At 40.0% G+C, this 10,556-nt stretch overlaps 1 protein-coding gene across 1 annotated transcript in view; it reads left to right on the top strand.

Annotated features, from left to right (window-relative positions):
• LOC134466188 (uncharacterized) overlaps positions 1 to 9,198 on the top strand; it is a 77,341-nt gene extending 68,143 nt beyond the window's left edge. The window contains exon 5 of the mRNA XM_063220086.1: positions 8,747 to 9,198. Coding sequence (XP_063076156.1) covers positions 8,747 to 8,890 — 144 coding nt within the window. The 3' untranslated portion in view covers positions 8,891 to 9,198. The remainder of the gene's footprint in view (positions 1 to 8,746) is intronic.
• The last annotated feature ends 1,358 nt before the right edge of the window (positions 9,199 to 10,556 follow it).

Here is a 10,556-nt window from a genome sequence, read left to right as displayed (position 1 = left end):
ACTTTTTTGTGTGTGTGTGTGTGTGGGGGGGGGGGTTGTCATCGGTGTATCTGTGTATCTACAGGTATGAAAGTATGTGTAGGCCTATGAGGCCAGGCATGATAGTAGGCCTATAAAGTATCAACGCATCCAAAATGGTCATTTGTTTAAAAGCCACTAGAACTGTTTGGCATGCACATTGATTTGTCTACTATAAATGACATAAAATCTCTTCAGTTAGGCCTATAGGCCTATCCCATAATTTGTGTGATCATATGATGCAGAGTGTGCCTTTGTTAGAATCCTAGATAGTAGGCCTAGCCCTAACACCTATCTTGGAGTAGTTTAACAGCATAACAATTCAGCTCAATGCCATGCCTATTACAATTTCTGCATTAGGTTTTTAAAAATAGATTCACCATCATGTAGGATCTCAGCCATTCCCCACAAAGATTAACAGCATTAGGCTATATAATAATATAGGCTATATATAATGTCAATGTTTGTGAATGGGCAGCTGCAAGGCCAACTACAAGGGTCTTAAAGACTGGCTCCTAACCAGTCAGTACCTCAGTTATTGGAGAGTGCTGTAGAAGTTTAAGGTGACTCTTAACCTCTTAATATGTCTTCATATTGCAATCTTTCTGTCACGCAATGCTTAGGTTCATTTTATGGTGTCCTGTGATGTGACTGCTCTTATAGGAGGAAAAACAGTTTTTTATAAATGAAAACACATTAAACACAATANCATTATCAAGTTAGTATGAGCTCAGATGTCAGTCATGTATACAAAAGGATTAAAATGGCCATAATGCAGTGAATTCCCTGTCGTGTGACTCCATTTTCCTGCGGTGTGACATGCCTATGCAATGTGTTGATGCAGGACACATTTTCCCAAAAATGACAAAAATAAGGTGAAATTCCACAGACCACTAAGAGCTTTATTTTTTTCATTTTTCCCCCGATTTTTATCCATCATTTTTTTCAGGAATTTGAAAAACTTTTTTTTTTGCGTTACGCCCTTAAACGTCAACCACCCATGTGCTCCACAAAGGCAAAGTGCAGAAGGTATTACTAGTGGAGTCTGTAAGGGTTTTACCGTTACAGAAGTGACAAAAGCACCAAACTTTGCATGCTGTGTGTTTAGGGTATATGCTGTAATTCTAGCCTAGGAGCCATGTAACGCCGCATTATGTAATAACGGTGCAATATGTAATAATGTAACAAATTATTACATAATGCGGTGACAATTGCCACATTGTGTAATAATTTACGCATTTCGTAATAAATTTCTTGAACGCATTTCGTAATAACTTTTTTCTCATCTTGTAATAAATTATTACAAAATGCGAAATTTATTACGGAATGCGGCCGCAACTTTTTTTTTGATGGAAATGTAATAACATGGTGCATTATGTAATAATCTATATGGATATGTTTTTTTCTGCACTTGGATTCAGTAGGCACAGCACACACATACTCAGTGACATGGTAGTCACTGCCCTCTCTCTCTCTCATTCTTCTCAGTTCTCAAACTGCTCGAGAGTCGCGAATGATGCGGTTAAAACCGTTAAGAAATAATTTCACAACTTGTTGCGTGCAACGAGTCCAGCGAATGTCTCGCACTTTCTGCTACATTACACCAATTTACAGCGACATTAAATAGGCCAGGTCTAAACACTTCACGAGGTGGTGAAAACTTGTCTTGCACTTGCGTGGGTCTGTGGCGCGCGCGCGAGAGAGAGAGAGAGAGAGAGAGAGAGAGAGAGAGAGAGAGAGAGAGAGAGAGAGAGAGAGAGAGAGAGAGAGAGAGAGAGTGTGAGTGAGTGTGTGTGTGTGTGTGTGTGTGTGTGTGTGTGTGTGTGTGTGTGTGTGTGTGTGTGTGTGTGTGTGTGTGTGTGTGTGTGTACGCACGGAGACAAACCTGGCCCATATTGATCTTAAGCCCCATCTTGGCTCTTTGGAAATATTCTTACCATTACAAAGGCTATTTTAATATTTTCCCCCAAACGACATGAATCAAATCCCAGGAAAAGACCAACCATTATAAGTGACGACCACACGGTGAGTTCCATGTCTTCTCAAACAAAAGTTTAATGCCATTTTATAAACGATTGCTTGAGTGCTCTATTGGAGTCAATGTAAAGGTGGGGGGGCTGCAGTCTTGGATACCCAAATGCTCCGTTCAGCACCAAATGTCAAAATTGTGATGAGAACATCTCTACTTCACCCCAGAAGTCACACAAACAGGGCTTAATGTCTAAAATAGCGAACTACCACTTTAAGTAGGGGGAAATTAACAAACAATGAAGATGATGCCAATGAGGGGCAGGTGGCAAACAATCAAACAATCATGAGGGGGAGCAAAAACAAAAGCACATGGGCAAATGTAAACAAAAGGTGACAGGTGGAGACAGACTGTGACAGATATGTTGCATTTGTATGAGAGAGGGTAAAGGACAGGACCTCTCCATATGTATGAAGAACCCATAAGATCACCTAATTCAACATTTTCACAAGTAGCATTGTGCACATAGTGAGTGCACTTCAGTCATCTTTAGAATGGCATTACAGATTACTCAATATACCTGTACATGTAGGCCACAGTATGTCTTCAGTTCAAATTAAATAGACATTATTTCTTAGTAAGTATTGAGTAGGTAGGCAGAGGTAAAAAGTCCTCACCTAGTACTTGTGTCACAAGTTGTATTACAGCTAGCTCAATAATCATTGAGTACTTCAATTGCTACTTCACAACTGACAGCTGATGGACAACATGTACCATAGGTCTTTGCCACCCTTACCCATAGGAGAAATATCTATATAAAACAACAGTTCTCATATGGTATATACTATAAAAGTAAATTACTGGTGTCATTACTCATTTTCTTGATATGAAAGGCACACATAAAGTCCGGGAGGAAGGATAGCCTACCATAGATTGTGAGTGGTAATAGTAACACAACCAGGCCCGGAGTGGACCCTTTTCTCAGTCCGGGAATTTAATTCAAATTCAGGCCACTCTGATACGGAGGACAAAATGCACGCCTCCCTCTTAGCATCTGACTTCCCTATAGCCTAGGATTATTATTAAATTTAACAATTAAATTAAATGTAGGCCTAACAATTTTAATAAACAATTAAAAAGTAATGTAGGCTTCATAGACAATTATTGATTAAACAGTGGTTGCCTATTTCATTTGGTCTTATTTTGATGCATTTTCAGCAATTAGTTCATCTTAAATCCTGCTACCCATTTCCACTGTGGTACTGGGCTCCATGGTAGGCATGCTGCATACAGCCTATCCTTTCATTCACTTACTTGTTTACTTATTTAATTATGGCTTTGTTAAATCATCTACACGATTTAATCTACACATATCATGGTTTTATTCTATAGACTATGTCATATTTCATAGGCCTATCATCATAAACATCTATTTTGACTAACTATTTTCCTCTACCTGGCCCTTCAGTGGGCCTACTCCTGCCCTCACCTGGATCATCATGGCCTGCTGCGCTGATGCTAGAAAGCATTCCATAGGCTAAAGACGACATTTCATATTAAGTTGATGTTTGCGCACCTGTGGAAATGCTGCACGATATAACAGCGAGAGGAGATAGGCTACAGTTGCAGAGGAGCTAAAGCATGACGGCGACTTTGAAACTGTCTATCAAAAACGGCAAATGTAAGGATTCCGTTCTTCCTTGAGGATACACACTGCAAGCACGGGATGTAGGCGAACGTGTCTGCATGTATTGAAAATAGAACAGATTCCCGCGGGCGTGAAGGGGCTCAGCACACATTACAATTAATGGTCATTCGCTTAGGGCTTTCACGATGCTGATTCCGCGGATAGAACGTGCAAACTCTCCAGTAATTAATTTTTAAAAAGACAACTAAACTGTCCAGCGCGCGCGAACCAAGAGCCTATTGGTATACAGCACGTATACATGATTTAAACAGCATCTACTAACAAATAGCCTATTTAACAACAAATGTAATAGCCTCTGTTTAATATAGGCCTATCTACTGTGTTAATAACTGATAGTGCGCGCCGGTGGTAATGCAAGGCAATGCGTGATGAAGCCTAATGTAAAGCAACACGTTTTCGTTTTTTCTAAAATAGGAATACACTTCTAAACCATAGGACATAGGCCATAAAGCCTACATTGTGACATTCTAAAAGCTGACAGTAAGTTGACAGTTGATTTGACATAGCAAACATCGCCACGTTATAGCCTATTTGCATAGGGTAGAGTCTAATACCCGTATGTCTATTGCGTTAATCTGTGCGCGCTGGTGGTAGGCTACAAATAAAGTGTGATGAAGCGTTTGGCAATCTGTTCATCAAAATGGTTAACTGGCATGTAAAGCAACACGTTTTCGGTTCTTCTACGGAAATAGGAATGCACTTTAAAGCATAGATAATCCTATAGCCTAGGCCTACATTGTGACATTTTTAAAAGTTGACAGTAAGTTGACAGTTGTGACAGTTGCAAACGCTCGCCACGTTATATGATAAAATTCATAACCAGGCCAATTATCTATATCTCTTTCAGTAACCTACCAGCTTGTCTTGAGAAGATGTCAGTTAATTTGGCACATTTGGCTGCCACCTCCTTTCTTTTTTTAAATTTTAGCCCTCTCCGTTCCGCCCAGCCCTTTTCTGCTTTCCATCACTGACGCTCTGTTTCGCGCCAGTGTGATTTAAAAAGACGATCCTTGGCCCAAACCATCTGAAACACCTGGGAGGGGTCGGGGGGAATTATGATGCTTACATGGTAGTAGAACCACAGATTTTCTAGGAGGGGTCCACTATGATGGAGCTGGCGGTTGAAACTTAATTTATAGGCCTATTAATGCAAGAATAAGACACAAGAAGTGGCCAAAAAAAAGAAGTTAAAATTAGTTGTCGCCGTGGGCCACTTCGATGGTTTGGGCCGGGAAAACTCCCGATCACTTTAATGTCCACCCCGGCATTGAACACAACTCATTCCCACTACACCATTTTGCATCATATTGTACATGACCTCAGAAGGCTCCACATGTTTCAGTTCTACTCTATGTAGTTGTACAGTACAGTGCAGTGCAGTGCAGTGCAGTACAGTACAGTAGCATACAGTACGGTGCAGAATAGTAAAGTACAGTACAGTTGCATGCCGTACGGTGCAGTACAGTACAATAGCATACAGTACGGTACAGTACGGTGCAGTACAGTACAGTACAGTTTTGTATAATACAGTATTGTACAGTACAGTATGGTGTATCGCATTATAGTACAGTACAGTAGCATACAGTATGGTACAGTACAGTACAGTACAGTACAGTACAGTAGCATACAGTACGGTGCAGTAGAGTACAGTACCGTACAGTATATTACAGTACAGTACAGTACAGTACAGTACAGTATAGCAGAGTACACTACACCACAGTACAGTAGAGTACAGTATCTTGATGACGTTTGGGCTAATTTGACAGGTGTATCCCTCCAAAGCCAATGGGATTTCCACATGTTGTTGTTTAAAGTTTTTGAAAGACTTTTTGAGTGTGTGAGAGAGGGAACATGTTTAAAACAAAGGACCACACTCAAAATACAAATAATGAGTAATCAATAAATCAAGTGGTTAGGTAGCCAACATATCATCTAGGTTAACCCTTTAGCTACCAGAACTTTTTTTGAATAGGCCGGAATTCTACCAAGAATTCTAAGAAAAAAGCTGCATTTTGGTCATATTTTAAATAATGTCAAATAACTTGAAAAGACATGAAAAGTGTCAATTACAAGTTACTTTCATATTAAAGTAGAGAAAACACACTTTCAAATGGTATATCATTTATGGGTAATTAATTGTTCAGTATTCCCATAGAGTGCCTTTGATGTGGATTAAATGATTAAAATGTGATCAAATCCGATATTATCTAGGCCTATCTATCTATATATCTATATATTTAGGCCTATCTATCTATCTATCGATCTCTCTATCCATCTATCTATCTATCCTTCGTCTATCCATCCATCCATCCAGGGTCAAAGTTGAACAATGATCATGTGACGACAACAAATGTCGTTCACCCAAAAGTCCTGTTTTCAAGCGGTTTCAAGCGGTGTAACTGTAATGGACTACACTAGCTTATAATGTTTGAACTAAACCATGCCAAAGACGTGTAAGGATAACCGTAGAAGTGTCAGCGATAGCAGCCAGGACATGAATGGAGCTGTAGGCTAAGGAAGTTTCCCCTCCCAATTTGGCACAGGTAAGACGCGCCAGGCATCACCGAGTAATACGGAATTGAAGTGCTACAAACACCACGTTGGTAGGCGATTATTGGAAGTTAGCATTCAACTCAACGTCTTCACGCACATTTTTGTGAAGGACACAGTAGTAACAGTCCTTGACTGCTTTGCCAAAGCTGACACGCAAAATGAATAGGCCTAGCCTATCATGCTGCGCTTCCAGATGCGCTGTTACGCAGAGCTGTCGCATCGTTGTTCCAGGAAACTAAGATAGTTGGATACCAACATATGGTTTGACTCTGAAAACACACCGAAGACGGTTTACATTTTTAATATGTAGCGTGTAGACATCGGCTGGACAGTTGTGTTTGCTATTTAGGACCATGGCAGAACTCATCACAGTTGAACACCATCTCATAAGCCTAATAAAACAACATGATCTAAAATAGCCTAAAATAGTCATAAACATGTGCTGTTGACCATGAAAATAGATCGAAGAGGGTTGGAAGTTTTCATATTTAGTGTATATTGGTTGTAGAAACAGAATGGTTGTGTTTGTAGCCATCCAATCTCGGACGGCCGTCATTTGAATTGAAGGCAGATTGCCAAATCGCATAAAGCGGCGCATCTCGTAATAAAATCTAAAATACTGAAAAATAAAATAATATAAACATATAGTTTTTATACTGAAAGTATATCGAGGAGGGTCTATAATATTGAGCTAAAGTGTTTGAAAGCTGGAAAAACTGCATGAAAATATGAAAATATATGAAAATTCATATGAAAATATTCCGGCCGGCCGCGGCCGTTATGGTACAGATCCAGCCGGACGTTCACGGCCGTTATGGGAGCTAAAGGGTTAAAGGCCAAAGTAGAACATAAAACAGACATGTTATTTTGCATATGTCAATATACTGTATGTATGGTGTATTGCATATTGATTATTCATAATCTCCTAAGCATAAAGGTCCCCATCACTCCATAGTACACTAGGACTTGAGATATACTGTACATCTCTGAACACAAATCAGCATACATTTTAATTTGTAATGGCCTTATAGAGGTAGATCATCCAAGCTGTCACTGACACTTGATATGTACATGTATTCACTTGATTGATATGAAAATTGAATATTTCAGTTGGGCTCCTAGGCTTAAATCATTGATCAAAGATCAAAGAGTGCTTTCTGGTGAACATTTGTGCCAAATTATATGATTCTATCCCTAATTTAACTCTTCTTGGCCTTATTTACAAGTTGAGAGGTGGCCATCTTGAAAAATGGCGGCCATCTTGGATTTTGAGTGGCCAATGCTCTTTTGTGAAACAGTGCATTCTAATGAACATTTGTGCCTAATTGTATGATTGTATCATTAATTTAACTATTCTTAGACTTATTTACAAGTGAACAAGGTGGCCATCTTGAAAAATGGCGGCCATCTTGGATTTTGAGTGGCCAATGCTCTTTTGTGAAATAGTGCATTCTAATGAACATTTGTGCAGAATTGTATGATTGTATCATTAATTTAACTATTCTTAGCCTTATTTACAAGTGAACAGGGTGGCCATCTTGAAAAATGGCCGCCATTTTGGATTTTTGCGTGGCCAACGCCCTTAGCTGAAAGAGTACATTCTAATACCTCTGTGCCAATTTCTATGCTTGCATACCAAAGTGAACTATTTTTGGTATAACATTGGAAACTAAATATAAAAAAACACAACATTTGTGGTTTTCAACTGAATTGATTGCGGGATTTTTTTTCCAACTCCACCGCGAATGTGCATCCCAATATGTGGCCTTGCCTCCTCCACTTGTGCTTGTCTCCTCGTCCCGCCTCCTGGCCCCTCCTCCGTGGAGAAAACCATAACGTTTTCCTGCTGACAGCCTCGCCTCACAAATTTTGAGGGACTGTTTTTCATTCACCATCCCAATTGCAAATGAGAAAAAGACTCTACAATTGAGCTTTTGCAAGATATTGAAATATAATGCTGTTTTCAGTGATGTCATCATGACGAGAAGCAAGTGGAGGAGGCAAGTGGAGGAGGCAAGGTCGCATATTAAAACGCACTCATGGTGCCAAGTGGCTAGATTTGATGAGAAAGGCGTGACTAATTTGTGAACGGTAGAGAGAAACCTGGAGTGGAGTCAAATGGAACGGAGTGAAAATTACAATGCAGATGAATTAGGTCTATATTTCAGGCAGTCCAACAAAATCCAGGACATTTCTAAAATTCCCCCTAAAATTTTTTTAGGTCTCAAAAGTAGGATATGTAGGAAAAAGAGGACGTCTTGTCACCCTACCCAGGATCAGGTGATGTGCTATTGCTAATTCACTAATCTATAATCAGCTAACTGGTGGACATGCTACATTAGGCTGGAAGCAGCTAACTCTAATGCCATTGCAGGTCCTGAAGACTCATCCACTGACCCAGGATCAGGTGATGTGCCTGATAGACCCTGGTGGACATGCTACTGTTGACTACTGATCTGGAATCAGCTAACTGTCCTGTATCACATATGCCATTACAGGTCCTGCAGACTCATCCACTGACCCAGGATCAGGTGACGTGCCTGGTGGACATGCTGAGGAACAAGGGGGAGCGCCCGTGCCTGGCCTTCATCATGCTCCTCCAGCAGCTGGAATACGACCTCTGCACAGAACTGGGCTTGTGAAACCAGGAAGTTGTAGTTTATTAGAAGCATTTTAGAATGGATGTGAATGTGTCAAAAAACTACAATTGGAATTTGAGCTCTGTAGAGATCGGTGCTTCTGAAACGTGGAAACTCAACGTTGTTTTTAGTCACCTTCCTTCGTATTGTGTAAATGAATTGCAGATTATGTATGTTTTTGAATATTTTGTGAAGCATGGAATTGACTTGTCATTGAAAGGTGGAGGATCCTGCTACTTCCCGTGAATTTTCTTCTGTGTTTTCAACATTCGCCAGTCAATGCTCAATGTATGTAATACACATAATGTAACATTTTAACAGACTGTATTGGTTAAAGCAAATTGAGTAATAGTCCTGGACCATCCATGTAGACCCGTTCGCAATTTTGAGTTGGGGGCGTTTCTCACTGGAATTGAGTTAGTGGGTTCCTAGACATTAAAAATCACGGAGGTGCTCGTCCACCATAGTGCCAGATTTTTCACAATATGGCCGCCAAATATGGCCGCCATCGCCTATGACAAAAACCTGTGTTTTTTACTTTTAAACTGTTTATACACATGCCATACATCAATTCTGACCAATTTTTGGAGAGGAAATCATTTCTGACAATTTCATGAGGAGAATGTGTGATTGTGACCTTAAAAGGTCATTGCCAAGGTCAAATTTGCTATTGTGAAGAATGTCAATAGACGCGGAGCGGAGGGGTCTTGTTCTCTCTGAAGTGCTGCTATTCCACAAAGCGACCGACTCGCCGAAAGTTAACCCGCTTATTATATGGATATACTTAAATGATTCACACATGGCGGGGGCATTTCTTTAGGCCTATTTAATGTTAAGATTGTTGCTGCGCAAAACAAAACAGTGCCGTTGTGGAACACCGCTAGGCAACAGCTAGGTAGCCAGGACAACAGGTGTTGTCCATCACAGCAGCTGATTAGAGTCTTGTTGAAAAGTCGCTTTAGCAGTGAAAAGTCTTGTTGCCATTGACAGCGGTCTGTTATAGACCAACCCGTCCGTTATCGAAAAATAACAGACGTGCGAACGTTGGGGAGCCCCGTTGAAATGAATGGAGCATTCGACCGATGACGTCACAACCATATAATAATAACAGTTAATGCACCGGGCTAACCAGAGAAACCAATTTTCCAAACACATCATCTGGTGTGCAAAAGGCTCTTACTTTTCCAAAATATTTAACATGTGTAATGAAAGCAAACTTTGTCTTCAACTCAATACACACTACATAGCAGTGTATGAATACTACCAATCAGCCATTGCACAACGGAGAGAGAAATACAAAATACTGTTATCATTTTGACACAATTTTCCCATTATTAACGCTGTTGTCAATTACATAACATTTATGTCAGTAACATTTTTGTTTCATTTACTTAGCCGGTGACTCTGCTTGATTAGGATCTAGTGACTAAGAGGTAGCAGGCCCAGTAAATGATTTGCACAAAAAATTGTGTTGTGTGTGTGTGTGAGTGTCTTTTCTTACGAAAAATTGACAGTAGGCTAGGCAGTGTCAATAATGCCTTCTTGCAAAGAATTTGATTGAGAACCAGGATGCTTTGATGTAATTGTTGTTTTGTTTTGTATCATTTTCTTTTGGTTTTTTGGGGGTTTTTTTCCTTGAAAAAAAAAATGTCTGATAACTGTATGACAG

Source organism: Engraulis encrasicolus, chromosome 16, assembly GCF_034702125.1.
Source record: "Engraulis encrasicolus isolate BLACKSEA-1 chromosome 16, IST_EnEncr_1.0, whole genome shotgun sequence".
In the NCBI taxonomy this organism is placed as follows: Eukaryota; Metazoa; Chordata; class Actinopteri; order Clupeiformes; family Engraulidae; genus Engraulis; species Engraulis encrasicolus.
Note: the sequence above shows the minus strand (reverse complement) of the source record. Positions and strands in the feature narration are given on the sequence as shown.